General features: G+C 49.8%; 9 protein-coding genes across 9 annotated transcripts; 7 read left to right on the top strand and 2 right to left on the bottom strand.

The window, feature by feature from the left end:
• Positions 1-127: 127 nt before the first annotated feature.
• Positions 128-2,010, top strand: BJY04DRAFT_211020 (CRAL-TRIO domain-containing protein; the record flags this gene model as incomplete). The annotated part of the gene is made up of 3 exons (XM_073714344.1): positions 128-1,303; positions 1,352-1,451; positions 1,502-2,010. 3 exons carry the CDS (start codon positions 128-130, stop codon positions 2,008-2,010), a joined length of 1,785 nt encoding a protein of 594 aa, XP_073565616.1.
• Positions 2,011-2,154: 144 nt separating this feature from the next.
• Positions 2,155-3,509, bottom strand: BJY04DRAFT_151288 (HIT family protein). The gene is made up of 6 exons (XM_073708891.1): positions 3,347-3,509; positions 3,164-3,246; positions 2,897-2,965; positions 2,582-2,674; positions 2,498-2,512; positions 2,155-2,440 (listed from the first exon to the last, which is right to left on the bottom strand). The coding sequence occupies exons 1-6, from the start codon at positions 3,378-3,380 to the stop codon at positions 2,333-2,335; spliced, it is 402 nt and encodes a 133-aa protein (XP_073565617.1). The 5' UTR covers positions 3,381-3,509; the 3' UTR covers positions 2,155-2,332.
• Positions 3,510-3,796: 287 nt separating this feature from the next.
• On the top strand, positions 3,797-5,403 carry BJY04DRAFT_211023 (M20 family metallo-hydrolase; the record flags this gene model as incomplete). Its single annotated transcript, XM_073714345.1, has 3 exons — positions 3,797-4,047; positions 4,097-4,411; positions 4,461-5,403. 3 exons carry the CDS (start codon positions 3,797-3,799, stop codon positions 5,401-5,403), a joined length of 1,509 nt encoding a protein of 502 aa, XP_073565618.1.
• Positions 5,404-5,425: 22 nt separating this feature from the next.
• Positions 5,426-6,391, bottom strand: BJY04DRAFT_201069 (40S ribosomal protein eS10). The gene is made up of 4 exons (XM_073713029.1): positions 6,309-6,391; positions 6,200-6,249; positions 5,938-6,098; positions 5,426-5,848 (listed from the first exon to the last, which is right to left on the bottom strand). Coding segments are annotated over exons 1-4 (465 nt in total). The 5' UTR covers positions 6,311-6,391; the 3' UTR covers positions 5,426-5,596.
• A 168-nt stretch (positions 6,392-6,559) lies between these two features.
• BJY04DRAFT_201071 (telomere maintenance SDE2 family protein) lies at positions 6,560-7,762 on the top strand. The gene has a single exon (XM_073713030.1). The coding sequence runs from the start codon at positions 6,684-6,686 to the stop codon at positions 7,596-7,598; it is 915 nt and encodes a 304-aa protein (XP_073565620.1). The 5' UTR covers positions 6,560-6,683; the 3' UTR covers positions 7,599-7,762.
• Positions 7,763-8,394: 632 nt separating this feature from the next.
• BJY04DRAFT_223675 (putative ubiquitin C-terminal hydrolase Ubp8) lies at positions 8,395-10,158 on the top strand (the record flags this gene model as incomplete). Its single annotated transcript, XM_073717760.1, has 7 exons — positions 8,395-8,446; positions 8,502-8,714; positions 8,761-8,868; positions 8,917-9,242; positions 9,304-9,732; positions 9,788-9,991; positions 10,045-10,158. 7 exons carry the CDS (start codon positions 8,395-8,397, stop codon positions 10,156-10,158), a joined length of 1,446 nt encoding a protein of 481 aa, XP_073565621.1.
• Positions 10,159-16,185: 6,027 nt separating this feature from the next.
• On the top strand, positions 16,186-18,831 carry BJY04DRAFT_201081 (Ytp1 family protein). The gene is made up of 4 exons (XM_073713031.1): positions 16,186-16,772; positions 16,837-17,483; positions 17,533-18,231; positions 18,280-18,831. Exons 1-4 carry the CDS (start codon positions 16,526-16,528, stop codon positions 18,457-18,459), a joined length of 1,773 nt encoding a protein of 590 aa, XP_073565622.1. The 5' UTR covers positions 16,186-16,525; the 3' UTR covers positions 18,460-18,831.
• An 825-nt stretch (positions 18,832-19,656) lies between these two features.
• BJY04DRAFT_201083 (dienelactone hydrolase family protein) lies at positions 19,657-20,836 on the top strand. The gene is made up of 4 exons (XM_073713032.1): positions 19,657-19,861; positions 19,935-20,263; positions 20,318-20,435; positions 20,487-20,836. Exons 1-4 carry the CDS (start codon positions 19,774-19,776, stop codon positions 20,687-20,689), a joined length of 738 nt encoding a protein of 245 aa, XP_073565623.1. The 5' UTR covers positions 19,657-19,773; the 3' UTR covers positions 20,690-20,836.
• Positions 20,837-20,951: 115 nt separating this feature from the next.
• Positions 20,952-22,419, top strand: BJY04DRAFT_232162 (archaemetzincin; the record flags this gene model as incomplete). Its single annotated transcript, XM_073719701.1, has 1 exon — positions 20,952-22,419. One exon carries the CDS (start codon positions 20,952-20,954, stop codon positions 22,365-22,367), a length of 1,416 nt encoding a protein of 471 aa, XP_073565624.1. The 3' UTR covers positions 22,368-22,419.
• Between the last annotated feature and the right edge of the window lie 22 nt (positions 22,420-22,441).

Raw genomic sequence — 22,441 nt, forward strand, 5'->3', positions numbered from 1 at the left:
TAACCTCGTGTGTGGCTTAAATGCTCTGATATCAGACCCTCTGGCACGCGGACTTGTTTCAATCAATCTCTTTTCCACCCACTCCTGCGCGTTTCATTCTCATTCGCTCCCCAAACTTCAAGGGCACATGCATGCTTCTGCCTTGCTGCATCGCCGCATCTGCTCTTCCTCGGCCAATTCGATCCAATCCGCCTCTTATCGGCTAGGGTTCTCCTTAAGACGTGCTCAGATCTTTACCCCGTCATCTCGTTTTGGTTTCAAACCACTTTTGGCGCCTTCCTATCCGCTGACACGGACATTCTCCACTTCCCCATTACCTCCATTTCAGGAACCGAGGAAGGCTTCGACTGGCTGGGCGATCACATTCACAGTCCTACTTGTCTGTGGAGGAGTTTGGTTGCAGGATAAATACCGTCCCTCCGGATCCGAACCCCTTCCCCAATCGACCGACCCTGAACCTCAAGACCAAGAACCTTTCCTCGGCGTCATCGATACCCTCAAAACCATGTCTACTGAAGCCGCTCCCGGTACCGTGGGCAACCTCACCGCGGAACAAGAGGTCAAACTCCAGGAGTTTTGGGTTCTCTTGTTCAAGGTGTGTGGTGTCCAGCTCGACGGCATCCCCGAAACCGAACAACGTCCCGCCAGCCCCGTACAAGAGAAGAAGCAGCCGGCCAAGCGGAGATTCGGCTTCTGGGGAGGCGGCCAAGAGAAGGAAGAACCAGCAACACCGAACGGAGCTGCAGATAGTCTTGCATCGCTCACGATCACGGATGGCGATGATAAATTTGGCACGTCGAAGGAGTTCCAGCAGGCTCTTGCCGAGATCAAGCCCGAGGAGATGCGGTCAGCGTTCTGGAACATGGTCAAGCAGGATAACCCGGATAGCCTGCTTCTGCGTTTCCTGCGGGCACGGAAGTGGGATGTGAAGAAGGCGTTGATGATGCTGATCTCTACAATCCGATGGAGGCTACAGGACGCCAAGGTCGATGAGGATATCATGATCCACGGTGAACACCTTGCCTTGGAGCACATTAAGAACGGTAATGCTACCGAAAAGAAGAAAGCAGAGGAGTTTATGAAACAATTCCGGATGGGCAAGAGTTTCCTGCACGGTGTTGATAAGAACGGCCGTCCGATCTGTTACGTCCGAGTCCGCCTACACCGTGCTGGTGACCAGAGTACCGAAGCTTTGGATCGATTCACAGTCTTCACCATCGAGTCAGCCCGCATGATGTTGGCACCCCCGGTCGAAACAGCTTGTATCATTTTTGATATGACTGACTTTACACTTGCAAACATGGTACGGATCTTGATATGACTGTAAGTGACTCTGCTAATAAGTTTATAGGACTACCACCCTGTGAAGTTTATGATCAAGTGCTTTGAAGCCAATTATCCAGAGTCTCTCGGCGTTGTACTTATCCACAAGGCCCCCTGGATCTTCTCCAGTTCGTGCACCCATCTCTCGCTTCCCCAAACATGGCTAACCAATTCAAAGGCATTTGGAACATCATCAAGGGCTGGCTCGACCCCGTTGTTGCTCAAAAGATCCACTTCACGAAGAACCTCCAAGACCTCGAACAATTCATCCCCAAGTCTCGCATTATCACCGAACTCGAGGGCGATGAGAAATGGGAATACAAATATGTTGAGCCCAAGGAAGGCGAGAACACCACGATCAAGGACACAGCTAAGCGCGATGAGCTCGTCGCTTTGCGCCAAACAATCGCCAAGGATCTCCAGGATTCTACTGTTGCTTGGATCGCCGCTTCTAAGAAGAAGGAAGATGATAACGCTAAGCAGCACGCTGAGAAGCGGAAGGATCTTATCGAGCGCTTGCGCGTTCAGTACTGGGATATGGACCCCTATGTCCGTTGCACAAACCTTTACGACAGACTGAACATTATCCAAGGAGGTGGCAAGATTGAATTCTACCCGGAACAGAAAGAGACAGCGAAGGAGAACGGAACCGCTACTAATGGCGAGGCTGCGGAGACAACCGCGTAAGCGGCTGAGAGGTTATATAGCATCGTTTCTACGCTGTGCTGTCTTCATTTCATTGGAATGTCATTAATATAGATATGTCTTTGTCTGGTTTCTATGATGGATGTTGCTTTTTTCCTACTGTATATACCGCTGTACTTGTTAGCATTGTACATGGAACCAGGGCACGGTCGTTGTTTATTATTTGTTATCGCCAGTTATAGGACTACGAATTGTACATGTCAATCAAGGTTCATCGAGTCTGCTTGATAATGACATTGCACTACAATCTAGTTCCTTACCAAACAAAAGTATGGCCCAGTACAATGAGGTACAGTCCACCACCTCACATCTTAGACTTGACAGACTCGTAGTACTCCTTGAGCTTGTCCATGTTGGATTCCTGGGCAGGCCAGCCGATACCAAGACCTTCCGTCTCGTTAGGTTTGGGGATCTATAGCATGGTTAGAACGATCGATGATGCTATGGTAGCTCGATAGGCTACACGTACCATGTGGAAGTGGACCTATATGATAGACAAGCAAGTCAGTCTTGTACTCGGAAAATAAAGCCTGGTAAGCAAGGATAAACGTACATGATCGACAACCTGATGTGCTATACGGCCGTTGTTCTGAAGAATATTGAAGTCCTCGGCGCCCGTAACTTGGGCAAGCTTTTTAGCGACGGGCTGTAGCAGACGACAATATGTTAGCTTATCTGGTCAACGAGAGGCAGAGCCGTCATAAGCCCGGTCATTATATAAGATATATGGATGTTTTGAGCGGGGAGCCTGAGCTGCGGAGTTTGCCCCCAAGGTACCCGGGTATACCCCCGAGTCCATATAAAAGGAATCATCCCGAGTGTTCTTCTTGCCTGTTCCTTCCCATGATTCTTATACTTGGTTACGTACCAGGATTTCTGCCAGATGGTCGTCAGGGATATCGGTCAGCTTTGCGCCGTGGTACTTGGGGATGACGAGCTGTGGGAAAAATCCGCTTGTTAGCCTTTTCCTTGCGACGAAAGACATTGAGGAGAGGTTAAGGGGCATCTAGCTCTGTCACGGCCGATGGATTGTTAACTGTGGAAATGTCGTCTCCCAGAGCTCACTCTCTATCTGGCTTGGACCGTGCGGGGTGGGAGTTGGAATTTGATGAGTTTGATGGAAAGGGGAACCTACAGCGTGTCCACGGCTAAGAGGCTGGATATCAAGGAATGCGAAGACCTTATCACTCTCGAAGAGCTTGAAGGAGGGGATTTCTCCTGTTCCGCGAGTTAGTCGGGCAAGCTACTCTAGCAAGTCACGAATTGGAGGAATCGGAGTCAAGATTCTCGTTGAGGGAGGGGAGACGACTCGTCATACCCTTAATAATTCTGCAGAAGATACAGGCGGCCATTGTAGAGATGGATTGGTCGATATCTGAGAGCAAATCGATGTGCAGAGGACACAAGTCGAGCTGAAGTCATAACATTGACGCGGTGCGGGGTTAGCGGCAGAAGAGTCCACCCACCACTGCTGCACCACTTCATCTCCAACCGTCTATACTCTACTAGGAAGGTCGACCCCAGCTTCGCTTGGAGATGCAAGGGCGTTGCGCTGTCTGAGGACTTCTGGCCCCGACAGTTTCCTTATCGTCGTTTAGAATATGATTTGACGGTAATACCGACCCCATGGACCAACCCCACCCTTGTTTGATGTGAAGCTGCTATAGTTGGAGTCGGCCTTTTCTCTCTTATCGTCCACTTTTCAGTCTCGCGGAGTTCGTATCTGGTCTTATATATAGGGTGTAATACCCCGCCAAATGTTTCCGGAATGGCCTCGTTTCTACGCATCAAACCTTTAACCGCGGTGTTCTTGGCCAAGCCAGCACACGGATATACATGCCTCGTCCCCGCACGAACATCTACGTATCTTCGACGCGCTTTCTCATTATCTCGGAGCCAAACCATGTTAACGACGGAGCTCACTGAAGCCCAAGTATCGGCTCTTCGAGCCAACAAAGACCGCCTTGCACAGGACCTACACCATAGCTGTCAATGGGGACACGGCATCCGCTGGGGAGAGTCAGTAGACAAGATCAACTCTCTTGAACAAAACTAATAGGTGACCCAGTGGCCATACAGACACAGGAATGCAACGTTTAGCCCTATCGGACGAAGATAGACAAGTAAGGGACTGGTTCATCGAGACGACAAAAGCTCTAGGATGCAAGGTCACAGTGGACGAAATGGGTAACATCTTTGCTGTTCGTCCTGGCCGTAGGTCTGATATCCCGGCAACCTTTATTGGTAGTCACCTGGACACGCAACCTACCGGTGGACGCTATGACGGAATATTGGGTGTCCTCTCCGGCATAGAAGCCCTGAAGACGCTGAATGATATGGAACTCGAAACAGAAGGAGGCGTGGGGGTTGTCAATTGGACTAAGTATGGGATCTTTACATCCAGCTTCATACATGGACTAACGAATTCCAAGCGAGGAAGGCGCTCGGTTTCCTATTAGCATGGTTAGCTCTGGAGTATGGGCGGAATGTATTCCCCTTGAAAAGGCACATGCGCTGAAAGAAGTGCCTACTGTTGCCTCCCTTCCTACTGCAGCTTCAACCCCCGAGTCCATGAAGTCGGCGCTCGAGAAGATTGATTACCTCGGAAGTGTACCATGTTCTTACAAAGAGACCCCAATGGCTGCCCATTTCGAGCTTCACATTGAACAAGGCCCTCATCTCATTACCGCGGGGCAGCAGGTTGGTGTTGTAACGGCCGTTCAAGCATATCGGTGGTTCCGACTCAATATCTTTGGCCGAGATACCCATACTGGAACGACCGCGTTCGAGCACCGCGCCGATGCTCTTTATGCGTTTGCTCGCATGATGGTACGCGCCCGAGAAGTCGCCGCCTCTCACGGCTGCCTGGCGAGCGTGGGCATCATTGAAGCAAAGCCTGGCAGTGTGAACACCGTCCCCGGGACCGTGAGCTTCAGTCTCGACCTGCGTGGCCCAAAAACAGAGCTTGTCGAGGTTGTTGAAACAGAGTTGCGCAACGATTTCGACGAGATCGCTGCGGAAGAGGGAAAGGGAATTAGCAAGCCATGCCGTGTAGAGTGGACACTAGACTTTGATTCTCCGGCTGTCAACTTTCATCCTGACTGCATTGAATGCGTGCAACAGTCCGCCGAGGCAGTTGCGGCTGATTCTGGCTCTGCAGACCCAAAATCTCTTGTGCGGACTATCATGAGTGGCGCAGGACATGACAGTGTTTTTACTTCGAAGAGAGTACCTACGAGCATGATCTTTGTCCCGTGCAAAGATGGGTTGAGCCACCACCCCGAGGAGTTTTGCAGCGCCGACGACTGTGCGAGAGGTACCTCTGTCATTCTGCAGGCAGTTGTGCGGTATGACCGGAAGCGTTTCTCAACATAGAACGCTACAATATGTGGATAAACATTGTGTGTCATGATCATGTCAATTAACTAGCTATCCTCATAAAGACATAGCAAATACATGACAAGCTTTTTAACAGGGTGCGCTAAGATGCAGTAATTTCTGGCCTAGGCCTACTCAAACCACACTCGTGACACCCACAAGTTCCCTTGGAAGACCTGGCGACATCACCTTAAGAAGGGGGAGCACCACGGCCACGGCCGAAACCGCCACGGAAGCTAGGAGCGAACTCGCCGGGGGCACCGCCCTCCTTGCCTTCCTCGCGGCGTCTGTAGCCACCCTCACGGGGAGCACGGGGGCGACGCTCGCGCTCCTCACCGCCGAGCATGCCGCGGGGGGGAGCGTGGGAGCGCTGCTGCTTGATGTGGGTGGCCGGGACAACCTCAGCGGGGAGGTGGAGCCACTCGCGGAGGTAGTCAAGACCCTGTGGGTGGTATATTAGTTTGTGGTCTTTGGAATTGTGCCAGAACCGACTGTGCCGTCGACAGAATCATAGCCTGGAAATGAACGTACCTCGGGGGTGAGGGTGTAGTAGTAGTACTGCCACGAGAACTGGGTCTTGACGTAGCCGCGGGAGTTGAGCGACTGGAGGGCCTTGATCACGTAGAGGTTCTTGGTGTCAATGTCGCCATGCTTGGGAAGGTTGAAGTCCTTCTTGGCCACGAGCACACCCTCTGTTCAAACAAACTTCAGTCAGCATTTATAGTTTCTTTCTTGTCCTCTGACGCTTCAATTTGAGGTTGTTGATCTGTCGGTGAGGTATTCGTTCACATACCGCGGAAGAGGTACTCGTGGATCTTCTTGCGGTCTTCCTTGGGGATAAGCCTGGGTGATCATCAGCAAGACAGTTCATATCAATCGCATATATCAAAGTGTTTTCTTACATTGTCGCGAGTTCCTGTTGCTCTTCGGGGAATCGCTCTGACAACGCGAAGAGGTTTGTTGGATTTGAGGTGATGGAAGTGGAGCGGCTGCCGAGTTTAAAGTGCGGTGGTTCCTTTTTTGGTCTCGGTAGGGCTAATCTAGGGCTTGATTACTACCAGATAAGAAAAGTCATGTGACTTAGATAGCTGTCAGGTGACAAGCCTCATTGTTGCCTGAGTTTTGCCTTATCGATATATCGAACCTGCCGCCACGCTTATCGTCGACTTCCTTCAGCGCTTTATCTTCAGGTGAAGCTACGATATCTGCGTTCGGGTCACGAAGCTCTCAGGTCTACTACAAGTATACGAACATTACAATCTCGCGGTTCTGTTAAGATGGCGCCTCATGTGAACGTCCTCCTTTCGTCCTTCCCCGGACTTTCGCTCCCCTCTACAGTCACATTTGCTCTTCCGGCGACATCGACCATTTCAGATCTCTGCGAAAAAGTTTCCTCATATATTCCCTCTTCCGTGCCGCTTCACTCTCTTATTTTAACGACAACCAACAATAAACAACTTCTCCCATCATCACGCCCTATCTCCGACTTCACATGCTCAGATGGCGAAACAACATCCACTCTTCTTCCCCTCCGTCTCAGCGTTCCGACATGCGGTGGAAAAGGTGGTTTCGGATCTCAGCTTCGCGCCGCCGGAGGCCGCATGTCAAGCCGGCGCAAGCGCAACCAGGGCGACGACAATGGATCCAGCCGAAATCTCGATGGTCGCCGCCTGCGCACAATCAATGAAGCCAAAGCACTTGCCGAATACCTTGCCCTGAAACCTGAGATGGATAAGAAGGAAAAGGAAGAGCGACGCAAGAGGTGGGAAGCTGTTGTGGAGGCTGCAGAGAAGCGGCAGGAGGAGATCAAAAATGGGGGAGGAAAGCAGTCTAAGCTTGACGGACAGTGGATGGAGGATAAGGACGAGATGAACGAGAAGGCTAGGGAAGCGGTCCTTGCAGCTATGAAGGAGGGCACTTGGACTGATAACTTAAGGGATGTTATTATGGGTGGATCTAGCACAAGTGCGAGCGAGGCTAGTGGGCAGGAGAGCGGCTCTGCCTCTGCGGAGGAGAGTGAGGAGGAGAAGCTGGTACAGGGAGATGCCTCTGCACCTAGTGGTCCGTCGCGGGCGCCTGCTGCGCCGAGGCGATTTATTGGGTTTGATGACGACGACGAGTTTATGAGTGACTCTGAGGAGGACGATGATGATGTGGACGACTCGAAAGGAAAAGGAAAAGCAAAGGCGTAACTGGTATTTGGCCCAACCCTGATCCTCACGGGCATCTGCGGCGCCGAGGACTTCCCGATTGATTTTAGTGTTACAGCGCGAGTCCTTCAGTTAGCACATTTATACATACTCTCTCAAGCCATACTTGAACCACGAGATTTTTTGAAGCGACCTCATAATCTAAGCCTTCTATCTTTTAGAATTAGCCCATATATGAGCGAGACAATGGATGTAGATTGACAATAGGATGCCCAAAGGGGAAGCGGCGAGTACAGCGGTATGCGCCCTGGGCCGATTTTTCGGGGTGGCGGTCCGCGGATGTCTCTCAAATCTTATCGCTCTGCCAGCCTTGAAATCGCGACAGGATCATTGAATTAGGTACTGATTCAGAAATCTCCCTCGGACCGTCCGCCTGGTGAGTATGGGACATCTTTATAGAAGATTTGGAGTCTAAAACCCCTTTTGATAGTTCTCGGAGCGACCCCGACGACCGCGGCCGACACCTCTACTCTATTCAGACCAAGCCGACCACTATTAATTCCTTTTCTTGAATCAACACAGCCATTGTCTTTCCTTCTCAACAATAGAGACTCCAGGAATATAGGAGACATGCGATCCTAACACTTACACACTGAAATGGTCCCTATGGTAAGGGCTTCTTTGTCTGTCCACCACTTGAACAGAACAATCAATACCTCTGCCCTCGACATATCGACATCCGTCTGACTTTCTTCCAACTACCTATCGAGTCCATCACCTCATAAAACATTCGGCGGCCGCGCAACGACATCCGGCGATCATGACTTCCTCTACTACAATGGCGACGGTTGCGTCCGTTTCACTCCTTTCGGAGGCCGAGTTTGGCTGTGGTATGGACATCATAGAAGTTTCCTTGCGTTGACTTGGAGCTAACATTGATTCAAGAGCATCTTGCTTCGCAGTTGATGAACGACGGACCCACCAGCAATCAATTTAGGGCTTCCTTCGTCAAAGCGCATAATTCTCTCGGCAGGCTTGACGCCTCTAAAACTGCCCGCTCCGGCCTCCTGAAACCGAACTATACGTGTCTAACCTGCTCTGAGCCTTGCATGAATGGAGATCGGAAAGTTCACACCGAGCAGACAGGGCATCAATTTTGTGAGTGGATGCGCTAGCCATTGCATTGCATCACTAATGTTGCTAGACATGGAATCGAGAAGCCGTGCATTGTTCTGTCAAGGATGCGAAGATTTGGTATATGATCACGGTCTGGAACGATGCAGATCCGCAACCCCGGAGAATTCATCGCAAGGTTTGTACGAGCCACTCAAGTTGCTGTTCGTGCAACTAACTAGTGCAGGTGCGAAGAGACGTTTCAGCGAAAGCTCAGTCGACGAACTCTACGTCAAGAGCAACGCGAATAGACGACCGTGCGCAAAACAAGGTGTTAGGGGTTTGTTCAACCTTGGACAGACCTGTTATCTCAACGTTATCTTGCAGACCATGCTGCATGACCCGATTCTCAACACATACTTCCTCGGGAATGGCCACCAACCGCATGATTGCATAGTCACGGACTGCATTGGCTGTGCTGTAGCGGAAGCTTTCGCCGACTTCAACAGTATTGACAAACCAGAGGGATTTGCCGCACTCAACCTCCTTCTAGCCTCCTGGCGAGCAAGTCCGGTAAGTGCCCACCCTTTTTCTCTCTATTGAAACGCTCGCAGAATGCTTACGTTTGCTGCAGACTTTGGCTGGATATCAGCAACAGGATGCACATGAGTATTACCAATTTCTCGTCGACAAGTTGCATGCTAGTGCTGAAGGAAATAAAGAGAGCCCCGAAAAGAGCTGCACTTGCTTTTTTCACCGGACGTTCTACGGAAAGCTTCGAAGCAGCGTCACATGTGATAAATGTGGAAATGTCACAAAGACAGAAGATCCAATCGTTGATCTAAGTCTTGATGTGCAGGTCCAAGCGAAGAAGCGCGCTATGGGCGGCGGCTCTGGCCCTTCTGCCACGCCCACTCTCAATGGGTGCTTAGAGAGCTTTACCTCTCCGGAAAAGCTTATGGCAGGTGTGTACAACTGCAGTGGTTGCGGCGGAACACCTCAGAAGGCAACGAAACAACTGCGAATAAAAAAACTCCCGGCAATTCTGTGCATGCAACTAAAGGTAAGCCTTCCAGAATACTGTTGTACGCAGAGAGCATGCTCTAACCGGATTTTAGCGCTTCGAACACACTTTCGCGGTATCCGAAAAGGTCGAGGGCCGCATCGATTTTCCTCTATCTATAAACATGCTTCCTTACACGACAAATCCTAACTCTTCGGTCGACAAAACACGCTACACATACGATCTCTCCTCGGCAATCGTTCACAAGGGCAAAATCGATGCAGGTCATTACTACGTCTATTGCCGTCAAGGCGAAGAGGTCAGTCCTTTCCCTTTTATTTTCCACGTGCAATCACTCACCAGTATAAGCAGTGGATGCTCTTCAACGATGACCAGGTCACCCCCGTTACTGAAGCGGAAGTCCTTGGTGTCGACGCATATCTCTTATTCTATAACCTTCGGTGTTTATCCAACGCCGCCCCTTGAGGCAGCAATTTTGCATTCTCCTGCAGTTCGGCGTAGACTGCGTTTGTCATCGTTTCTACATCATCTATCCTTCTGAATTACGGTGGTTTGATTGCTTGTGTTCATTTCTATTTGCATGATTGGTATCAGCGACCCGGTGTTGATTTGATGTTTTGATATGGAGTTCGTGTATTTTGTTTATTCGATGGAATGCCCCTTTACTTTCCTTTACTCTTTTTCATCAACATGCATATTTACCTTAAGATATAGTCCTCAGGCAGGCACACTTTCGACTCAGTTTTCCTTATATGCATAGAAAAACTGACTAGATAGACGAAAAGCATAGTATCATGCTGGATCTTACACCGTGAAGACGACGATGCCGAGCATTTGCGATTTTCATGTTGTGCTGTTTCGACGAGTTCAATCCTCACTTTTGTCCTGCAACGGCTTCCTACTTCCTACGTACCTAGTTCGCTTGACCACTCCTACATGGTAGCTTTTATTCTGCGCACGGCCCAAGATAAAGCTCCGTTCCCACACTCTACGGTAGTAAAACTGCTCCTGGCTCAGGGACCGGACAAGGGATCTCAAATAACAATCCACCACCCCAGTCCCAGCGATTCAGGTTACGAATGTGCTTCGCTAAGCCCAATTCCAGCCGATACTGGTAGGGCAAGGACACCAAAAGCTGGACATAAACACCCATGAAATTGGAGAATTAGGAAATTGTCATTGTCAACACCGACGACGCGAACGTCCGCGCCTGCTCTGATTCAAGATAATAAAAGCCCATTTTTCTATTTCTTTCACATTTTTCGCATTCCGGCTTCCTTGATCCACCATATAGTCGCGAATCCAGAGCCACCACGGCCACGGTACATTGAGAAAATCATATCGTATCGTGAAAACATGCAATACAGCCCCGTCGGAAATTCGAGATATTCAGGCAAATCGGGATCGTGGAAGAGAATTGTGGGCGCATGGAAACCGAAGTTCGTAGTACACAGCTATTCGAGAAGGCAGGCTGGTACGGGGATCAAGGAGCGCGGAATGGAATTCGTCATGACCGGATAAGGGGGTGAATTGATTTATCGGTACTGTTGTTGATAGCAGTGTTAGCGGTTGTCTCTTTTTGGAACTCGAGAGTCGGAGGTAAAGGATTGGACGAACCTTGAAGAAACCGATGTCGGAGGCCTTCTCACGGAAGCACTGACGGCAGATGTCCATCTAAATCCCGGTTAGTTGTCGATTCCTTATGAGCCTCATACAATTTCATGTGAAGTATCTGGACACCTCTGGACACCTCTGGAAACGTCGAAACTGAGCAGAAGTCGCCCACAGTGTTTGTCGTTTCCACTGCGCTCAACAGGGCATCGAGGACCTCCTCGGTTGAAGCGTGATAGATAGGTTGTCCAGATGCTTCACACACAACTGCATTCGCAATGTTCAAATAATCGGAAGGATATTTCATACCCCGTACTTGCGGATCAGACCGGCGCGGTGGGAGCAGACACGGCTGTTGAGAAATCGAGTTAATGAATATTCGTTCACCACAAGCCCAGAATCCATCCGTATCATCCATATTGTTGTCCATCACTCGCAGGAAAAAGGTTAAACACACCATTGACGGGAACCCTTGCCGTACTTGCGAGGACGGCTGTACCACACGGACTCGTGAGTCATCTTGATTATCGGCGAGGAATGAACCTGGTAACGGTTGTTGACGGAGAGGGTGTGGGCGGATTGTCGACGTCGGGACTCGCTGGCGTTGAGGACTGAATTCCAAGTCAAAAGCGATAGGGTTGCTAAAATTGCCGTTGTGGGTTGCTGACTACGCAGTCCGAGAGGGCGCTTGGACCATTTCGTCTCGCTCCTCGCTTGACCTGCCGCTAGTCTGTTTCGGGCCGGAAAGCTGGAGAAGTCATGTGACCGAACTGCTGTTGCTTCCCCGACTGTCGATAACCGATTTATCACTACGCTCTGATCAAACCCATTTCTGTTAGCTATAGATGAGATCTCTCTTAGGTCGTTAAGGCCTAAGCCAAGATACTTGGAGCTGACTGAGTCAGCCTAACGAGGACTTGTTTTAACTTCAATTTATGATCCGTTCAGCTGGAAGGCGACCTCGCTCTATCTATCACTACTACACTGGTTTTACTTGTACCCTCAATGGAACAAGCTAATCCTATCCTAGAGCTACATTTCAGTATAATGAACCACAGCCGTGACTTCAAAGACTGGCCATATGTGCAGTCTGCACCGCAGAAATAAATCGAGCCGCTTTCGGCCATCAATAGGTCCTGTAACCCCAATGGTGCATGCATGGCTGGAGCTCAGGGATATTTTTTTAAGATCTACGAAGCTCCTTTATGCAACGAGGCAAAGTTTATCCTTCAGAATACACTCCCTATTACGATCAAAAATCCACTATGATTCGTTGAGCGGTCTGTTCAAGGCAAATGATCGATGCTTTGAGAGTGTCCAGATGCCTCCCGTGAACCGTCAATGCCGATGCTTCATCCTCCTCATCTGAAACTGCCGGAGACAAAGATAAAATAATTTTTAGGGCCTGCAACGGCTACGGCCAATTAGCACAGGAATCATCAGCCTGACATCCATCTACTTGGATTCGCCATTGAAGTCAGGAAGTTCTATCACGGATCAGACTGGTTTGGACATGAAGGGAGGAGTGGTCGTCGACTTAGTATATGGGATTTGTGAAATGGTCGTCGGCTACCCTCCCCTGAACCTGACCTTCATGACAGCAACTGGTCTGCTTTACGGACCTTGCCCATTCTCGCACTGGACAGCGTTCGCGGCTTCAAGTACTCCATAGAGCACCGGTCCTCCAGACCAGCAGGTGTATAAATTTGGGTGGCTCTATTTGGAGGACTAATCTTGTTACTATTGGAGCCCACCTTCTTTGTCATGAATGTATGAGCATATGTACTGATTTTTCCGCTACTAATGCGTCCCACGAACCACAAAGGACTCGACTTCTTCAAGGCGCAAGCCATCGATCTAGCATAAGCCACTTGATCCACCGCGATGCAAAGCATACGGAAATGCCGTTGCAAAGCTTTAGGTAACTCTTGCCACTAATCAGTCAATACGAGTATTTATCGGGAATGGAAACAAGAGAGGGGACTATGAGTGGTGAGAGAGGCGCGCGTGGTGGGACAAGATTTACTCTGGGTCCAGAAGCGGATCGATCTTGGTAGGTATACGCTTACGGCCGGAGTATAAGTACGCTTACGATAGCCATGGCCTTAACAGCGGAGCATTCACATGGGAAACTGAACAACCCGGTGTTTTCATGTCAACAGAAATAAGAATTGAAGAAAAATGAACGAACTATCGACATAGCCCTTACCGCGTGACAAGTCGCCAACTCAGAACCTTGACGTCCAAGTAAACGTCCTCGTAAATAAAGTGCCCAGAAGGAAAGCGCACCATCCGTCATCCGAGCCTCCGGAAACCCGAGAGACCGATTTATACTTCAGTGCTAGTAGTCCTTAGTGACTTAGTCTGCCAAACGACGAAGCTCGGACATAACTTGAGGCCTTGGCCTTGGGCATAAAAATCAAGGGCGCCACGGGGATCATCCACCCAAATCACAAATGTACAAGCGCGTTATTAGTATGATTCGAGACTCGGGATTGAGTTCCTTCGCTTGCTGGTGGGCTCGGAGATTACTCTCGTCTCTTGAGTCTTGACTCTTGAGCTTTCCCAGCGTCATGGATTATTAATAATACTCGATGTTTAGATTCGCACCAAGTGCCGGATTTCCGATGATGGTTTTGTGACTCTCGCTTGTACTATACGTAGACGTGCAAGGTTCAGGCACATGGGTGGGAAAAGCGGGATGAGAAAGTCTCCGAATCAAGTCTGACCCATGTGCCAACTATGAACGTGCCATGCGATGAGTCGATCCATGTTGCGGTGATAGGCCGTAATCCCGAGCCTGTGAGTGTGAAGACAAAGTAGACACCCGACTGTCCGTCCTGCTTAAACAGGAGAAACGTGCTCGTCGGATGAGTCGGCGCATGGGTCCACTAGGGTGTCCAAGTGACCTGAAGATTTGGCGATTATCAAGCAGGGCAGCAGGGTATACGATACCTCCAATCAGCGCGATTCAGTCACTATACAAGACTGTAGGGCATGAATGCTTGCGAGGACGACCGACAGGTGTCAAATACAAATACTGTAGCCTGCGCTCTGAATATGTAGACAATAGTAGAGGAGTTGGAGAGCTTGGACACCGCTTGATGCGGGGAGAAGCTGATCACCGGCTTTGCTTTTTGCTATACAACTTCATGTGCTTACCAGATGGCTTATGCAAAACAGCAGCCAGTGAGCGGGAGCGTTTATCCACCGCAAATCCCGATGAGTCATGCCACCGCGCGCGGGACGGGATCGAAAGCAAGAGAAATCCCATGAAGCAGTAATAGTGAATCATTATTCGTCCAAGGATCCAAGGTTGACTTGAGTCTTGGGCTGGACACTTTTTGGCAAGGTGCGTGGGCGGAAGAGGTGGACAATGGTTCATAATGATTGTAGCGCCGGAAGGTCGCGGATGGGCTGCCAAGAAAAGGATCTTCCATTGGGTTGTCAGATGAGTCTAGTAAAAACAGGCACGGTTCTGGTCTCGAGAGGATTTAGCGAGCCGATCGACGCTTGTGTTGTTGTCCATGAGGCTGGAAGTTGTTAGTTACTTGTTGGTTTAAAAGAGTTAGATTTTGCGAGCAAGAGTTGTCGTTTGTTGATGAGGCTAGGAAGTGGATGTCTTGCTGCCTCAAAAGATCAGCCAGGGTAAGCCGATCATTAATCAGCCCATGAGCAGGCCAGCATGTTATCGCGAACCTGAGTCTTGACTTTCACCCTGAATCGCTGATGCCTATCAAGTTACACAAGATGCAAGATCCCTTTTTGGCCTTGCTGAGCAAGTGCAGCACGAACATGGATGCTGTTTCTAACTTTCTCTCTTACCTAAGGTACGCTTGAAATTTGGACGTCTCCGGTAGGCTTCCAGGCTGTCCCCACAACAGCCCTACGGGTTGAGTCTTCCATACTTCAACTCCCTATAGCGCAAGGGTTGCGTAAAGAGCAAGGCAGAACAGCATATTCTGATGTCAAACCCAACTTCATCTTTTAAGTGACCAGCAGATGATTGAGCTCTAGCTCGGTACTCCGACTTGTCAGTATACTAATTGATTCAAGACAGCCAAGCTATAAGATCGGGGACCGAGCTAAAAACACCGCTAATTAATCTAGACGACAACAGTGAACTGGACCTTATCCTAGGAATACAGCCTCAGAGAGAGGTAGAGAGAGATGAAGTTTGAAATAAGATGTTCCGAATATAGTATATAGGCAGAATGATTTTGTTGAAGACTGAAGCCCACAGGCCTACAGTAGGTACAAGTCAAAAGCCAAGAAAGAGGATGATGAGGTCATTTCAAGGAACCAGGATCGGTCAGCCTTGATTAACCCGGCTATCCGATTTCCATCCGCTGACAATTGCCTATGAAAGTAAATCCCGAAGCAAGCCCTATAAGAAAAGTTTCTTGTGAGCTACCTCAATCCAGAAAGAAGTCTAGACTGTAACCAAGCTCCCGGTAGGACGCTATCGTATGATACCCATCATGACGTACCTCCAGTCTTCTGTTTACCTAGAGTACTACCTGGTAAGTGCGATAGTAGAGAGTATTAGGTACAAAGGGGAAACCACGCGTATTCGTTTTATCTAAGCAACGAAGCAACGAAGTGATGATGCCGAGATGTGTTCCTATGGAGAGGATTAAGGCTGAATAATAAGAAATTAAGAAAAAAAATAGTGAGAAAATAAAGAAAGGAAAGGCAGGCTAGTGGAGCGCCAGGGCCTGCAATGCTCCACAATCGGCAGACGGAGGAGCTCTCTGCCAGGCTGCCAGGCTGCCAGGCTTACTTCCACGGCCTGCAATGGCTGGCAGAGCGCAGAGTGCTTCCAGCCCTGCTATCCCCACCTCTCTCCGAAGTACAACAGCTTGCCAAAGAAAATGAATAAAAGACTGGCCCGACCCTGTCTTCGCTGCCGTCTTATTCCTCTCCCTGCTCTTCTTCCCTAGCTATCCAGAACTCTTCGCCGTCACGTCCCTTCTCTTTCCGAGGAGCTGTATACACCTCCCTCTCTTTTCAGCCCTATAGAGCTACTTTTTTGGGTAGTGACGACGGAGGCTGCATTTCCCCTCACCGAGCTTTCTACGAGCTCTCTTCACTGTACATTCGAGCTACTTTACCTTGCGCAAGCTTCAGCGACACTGCTGCAAGCTTTATTATTACTCAGAGCTCTCTAATCCTCAACTTTTAGCGTCCTTTTTTTTCTATAGTTAAACTTTTTGTGCCCATGTTGCAGCGCATAACCCGCGCCGCGCTCGCGGCTTTTCTACTGGCTTCACTTGCCAATGCCCTCGCCCACGGCGATGACCATGGTATGGACATGAATATGGACATGACCTCCTCTCACGACCACGCGCAATCAGAAACAAGCACGGATACCCTAGAAAGTTACTTTGCGCATGGGCAATACACGGGATGGATTGTAGCACACATTGCGCTCATGGTCGGCGCATGGTGTTTTGTGTTACCGACAGGTATGGCATTGCCTTGATCAACCCCTTACCAGTCATACATCACTCACTTATTGACGCGTTTCAGCGGTAATGTTGAGTATTGCTCGGTCACGCTTGGCGCTTTTATCGCAATTCGTCTTCCTCGTCGTGAACGCAGTCGGCTTGTTTGTCGGCATTGTATACAACAGCCAGACCCCGGACCTCTACGAGAACAATGCGCACCACAAGATTGGATGGATCGGCACATTTGTGGTTGTCGCGCAGGTCATTATGGCGCTGATTTTCGCCTATGCTGGTAGGGGTGAGAAGGTGGAGAGCTCCTATGAACGTGCGCAGTTCCTGCCAGTATCCACCGAGGACATGGCAGAGACCCCTACTTATCCTGCCGGCATTCGTCATGAATATCGCTGGTCAAGGGACAGCGGTCAGGGTACTGAAAGGAACTCGGCTTCGCTCCGCAGTCGTCCGAGCTCTCCCTCCTGCGCATCGCCATCCGATGAGTACGATGGCTTCGAGAAGCCCGAGGAAGACCTTCCCGAGCAAAACACTCAGTCCCGCGGTTTCTTGCACAGCACTGTCCTCGATCGTTTTCTTACCAATCGTGTGCCGAGCATCGTCTCTGGCCGGGCCCTTCGTATCCTCAGCTTCCTGTATAATGTCATTGATAGGTTGATTCTGCAATTTGGCTTCATTGCTATCGTGACCGGCGCTGTCACGTACGGCGGTATCTTTGTACGCTTTCTCTCCCTATGGGATTTGAGCTCTACTGACCTGAATACAGAAATCGAATGAGATCTTTAACGGTCTTGCCCACTTCATCAAAGGTGGTATCTTCTTCTGGTATGGGATTTTGACTCTCGGACGAGTAATGGGCTGCTGGGCGGATCTCGGCTGGGCGTGGAATGTCAAGCCCCCCCGCGAGATTGTTGGATGGAAAGCAAATATTCGCAGCGGAGAGTTTACCGAATCTGCGGTGATATTCTCCTACGGCGCGAGTAATGTCTTTCTTGAGCACCTTAGTAACTGGGGGGGCGCCTGGACCGCTACTGACTTCGAGCACGTCTCTATCGCCATCATGTTCTTTGGTGGAGGCCTGTGCGGTATGCTTTTCGAGTCAAAGCGTGTAAAGGGCTGGCTGAACAACACTGTTGTTCGCGCTCCGTCTCACCTAGAGGCACGCGAAACTGCTCAGGCAGCCTGGCATGCCCCGGATACCCAGGAGGTATCACTCAACCCGATGCCAGCTCTCATCTTTCTCCTCTTAGGAATGATGATGGGATCTCACCATCAGTCCAGCATGGTTTCCAGCATGATCCACAAGCAATGGGGTAACATGCTGGTTGGGTTTGCTCTCGCTCGTGCTGCGACTTACGTCCTGATGTACTTGAAGCCTCCGACCTCATACCTCCCGTCTCGTCCGCCAACCGAGATAATCGCCGCATTTTGCTTGATCTCTGGAGGCCTTGTCTTTATGCTGAGTGTAAGTTGCCTATACCAATAGACGGAGGCTATATACTGACAGGACCAGGCTCGCAATGTCGTCGAAGCAATCGAGTACTACGAGCTCGACGCTATGTTTACCTTCACTGTCGCTATGGGCTTTACGGCCTTCATCATGGCTTGCGAAATCATTTTTATCGCCATCAAAGCCTGGGCCGTCAAGCGCCAAGCTCCTCCACAGCTTGCGCCCTACCGGTTTCCTGCTTGAACAAATCACGCTGACCCGAATCTCATGATAATGTCTATACGGCACGCCCTGGCTTTTCTATGTCTCAGTCCGAAACGAGACATCTGAAACTGCCTAGCTGACTCTACCACGAAAAGAAAATACCCTCAAACCCAAAAATATCGCATGGTGTCTTGGAAGAGTACTATACCCCTTTATACCGTTGTTCTCTTTACGCCCGGTATGGTATGGATGGAGTCTTGTCTTCTGCTATATACCATGACCTCTTTTGTTTATTCTTGTTGAAACGCTGGCGGACTCTATGCCCATAATGAACGTTGTTGGATGGACGGTTTGCAAGTAGTAATGTAGCTTGAGCTTTAGTAATACTATACCTATGAACTATTGATTTGATCCTCGATTCCATGCCGATGTATTGCAAGTCTTTAACACTCTAGTATCATCTTCATAGGCTTGCAGAATGTACTAGTACAGCCAGATTGGTATCAAGACTGTCGGCCCCTTCATAATCTCTTTATATTGCATACAAGATCCCACGTAATATGGGTGGCCTTCGTTCTTCTCCTTGTACTGATTGCAGCGAATAGTTCCCCTAGGTTCCTTGTATATGTTACCAATGTCGCAAGTACACACTACTACTTCTATTTCGAGGTAGGCATCTGCATGGGGACCCAGTGGTGGCGACTGTATTGCTGCTCGTATTTAGAACACAAGCTTCTCATCTGCATTGGCAAGGCTTGAGCTCTGTTTGGTCGGGATATCTCCGCATTGCATAACGTATATAGTTTCATACCAACAATGAAACGGCCGGTTTCGGAGGGAGATCCGAGCCGCGCAAATCAACCCAATTCTGAGAAATACTTCGTACGTCAGCTTGAGAAGCCGACAGCTCTACCTAGGTAATATCTAATCAAAATAGAGGTATAGGGGCTAGATATTATCAATATCAAGAGCTACAGGTCACTGTCACGTTCACCAGTGTCGTCTCTATGCTGTCGACTGGCGTTGGCGGCTTTTTCGCTTGTCGGCAATCTCGGCCTTTTGCCATTGTAAAAAGCTGCTGATTAAAGATCTGACCCAATGGCTCCAAGCCTCTTTTTCAGACGCCAGGATTGGCTGGCTGTGATATGAACCAGCACATGGCAGTAGTGGCTACGACGCTACGTAAGGGTAACCCGCCTCGAGGGTAAGCCTTGGAGGGGCAGAAAGTGGGGGGGCGATCGCATCTTTCGTGAAGAAGCGGCAAATAAATATCCTCCTCACTGCCCCTCGGCATTCCCCCTCACTCTCTTTCTCCCTTCTTCATCATCCCTCTCCACTCCCTCAATTTACACAATGGCCTCTAACCCCCCTGGAGCTTGCTGCGCTACTGGTTTCCGCCACGAGGGCACCCCTGCCGGCGAGACCAAGAGCATCAATGGAAGTGCGTTTGTCCCGTTTTCCCGATTGAATTATCTTCGAACTCGAAATGTGGCTAACAACCATGTAACATCTAGCTGAGACGTACATTGTCTACCCTAAGGGCAACCAGACCCCCGAGAAGGCCGTCATTATCCTGAGCGATATCTTCGGTATCTACATCAACGCCCAGCTCCTCGCCGACGAGTACGCCGAGAATGGGTACCTCGCCATCCTGCCCGATCTCTTCCATGGAGACCCCATCAAGCTCAGCGACATGGAGTCCGGAAAGGCCGATCTCCCTTCTTGGCTTCCTAACCACCAGTCCGCTGTCGTCGATCCTGTCGTGGAGGCTAGCATCAAGTACCTGCGCCAGGACCTCGGCGTCAAGCGCGTCGCTGCTGTCGGTTACTGCTTTGGTGGCAAGGTACGCATTGGCAGGAGCAGTATCCTCTTTCAATCTGCTAACGATTATATGTAGTACGTCTGCCGCTTCTTGAAGCCCGGTAAGGTCGATGTTGGTTACACCGCTCATCCCTCCTTCGTCACCGAGGAGGAGCTCGCCGCCATCGGCGGTCCTCTTTCCATCTGTGCTTCAGGTAAATTAAAAGTGCCAGCCATGAGCCTTATATGTTTCTAACGCTGCCTAGAAATTGATAACATCTTCACAACTGCCCTCCGCCACAAGTCCGAGGAGATCCTCATCAAGACTGGCCAGAACTGGCAGATCAACCTGTACAGCGGTGTCACCCACGGTTTCGCTGTCCGTGCGGATCTCAGCAACAAGCACCACAAGTTCGCCAAGGAGCAGGCTTTTGGCCAGGCTGTTAACTGGTTCAACCAGTACCTGTAAATACCATATAGGGCAGCTCTTGGATTTTGGAGGAGCTGGTATAGATATAACGTGATATCCGAAATATACTTCCAGTCATACAAATCGAGAGCGATTTAAAGTGATTTAAAGTGCAGCCACCAATGACCATTCCATTGGGTCAAGCGCCAAGCTAGTTGCTAATCTAAGTTAGTCCTAGTGTAAAAGGTTCCTGCCTTATACGGACGAATATCAACAAAGCCTACCACCTGAACCTCCCTCTCTTTGACCTTTCCTCTCCTACATGAAGATGCCTCAACCGAAGCAGAAGCAAGTCAGATGTTCTCACCCGTCCCTTCTAACCACTCCCTCTCCCCATGCTCTTAGCTTCAAATATAAGCAACCAACCCCCCGCCAACTTCAAATGGCCTTGAAACCAAATTCCACAGCAAACATCTTAGCTCCGCCCACAAGGACTGACCTGGAAAACTTCCCTGCTCCTCTCGTTCTCCCAGATGATGATCTTGATCTAAACTCAGAACAACCAGCCCAGCCGTTCCAGAAATGGCATGATATTAAATCGAGAAACAAGGTTACAGATGGGAGGAGAACTATATATGTTCTTGCACCGCCGGCGGTTGAGAAAGCTGATGGTACTGATGAGTCTGATTGTGATATCGGTACTTGGACTATCCCGCGAGGGCACGGCTTATCAGAGTCTCGACTTTCTAAGCCATCGCATCAAGATATAATTTCCTATCTCTCAGCATTCTACACGGGCATCACGGTGAAACCCCTCATCATGCCCACATACGCCCTTCAGCCTAGCCCGAAAACCAAAACACCACAGCGAGGACAGAAATATATCCGTCTAGCCACAGCCAGCCAAGCCACCAAGTCCAAACTAAATTCCAAGTCCGGCTGTATCCGTATCCGCAAGTCACCAGATGGAATATACCCGTACCAGCTAAATCTCGGAGATCTACTCAACGTCGCAATGGATATCCTCCCAGAAGATGCATACGCCCTCTGCATGCTCACAGATCATGATCTCTACGAGGATGAAGAGGACACATTTACCTGCGGCCGAGCCTACGGCGGACGCTCTGTATGCATTGTTTCGACGGCGAGGTACAATCCTCTCCTAGACAAGGAGATGGGCGTCGAGAGGGAGCATGCGTGGCCAGCGTCTCATTGTTTAGCATATATAAATTCTCTCTGTGAATTGGAAGAACAACCGAGTCTGAAAAAAAGGAAAACAACCTCGATCTCAGCTTCGAAAAGGACCAAGTACAATCTGGACCGGGAAAACACAGAACAAAATCCAAGCCCGCTGCAAGCAGCCATAGCCGCGTTCTCTGCCTCCCCCATAACTGAAACCTCTGCATCCTTGTCGTCACTCTACCTCTCCCGAATCACCCGCACAACCTCCCACGAACTTGGGCACTGCCTCGGGATAGCCCACTGCACATACTACGCCTGCATCATGCAAAGCAGCGCCTCCCTTTCAGAGGACGTACGACAACCTCCAGATTTATGTCCTGTGGATCTGGCAAAGGTGCTTTTCGCGACCGGAGGAGATTTGAAGGGAAGATATATGGCTTTGTTGGAATTCTGTGAGCGAGATGAAAGTAGGGAGGGACCACATTTTGCGGCGCTGGGCGCGTGGTTGAGAACCAGTCTGAGCTTGAAAGATCGACAAGTTCATGGAGATTTATAGCTGGGAAAATTCAAGATTTAACTCACTATTTCAATGCAGGCTGCTGGGTGCACGCTTATATACAGAATCTAGTA

This window comes from Aspergillus karnatakaensis (genome assembly GCF_047715665.1).
Source record: "Aspergillus karnatakaensis strain CBS 102800 unplaced genomic scaffold BJY04scaffold_76, whole genome shotgun sequence".
Classification (NCBI taxonomy): Eukaryota; Fungi; Ascomycota; class Eurotiomycetes; order Eurotiales; family Aspergillaceae; genus Aspergillus; species Aspergillus karnatakaensis.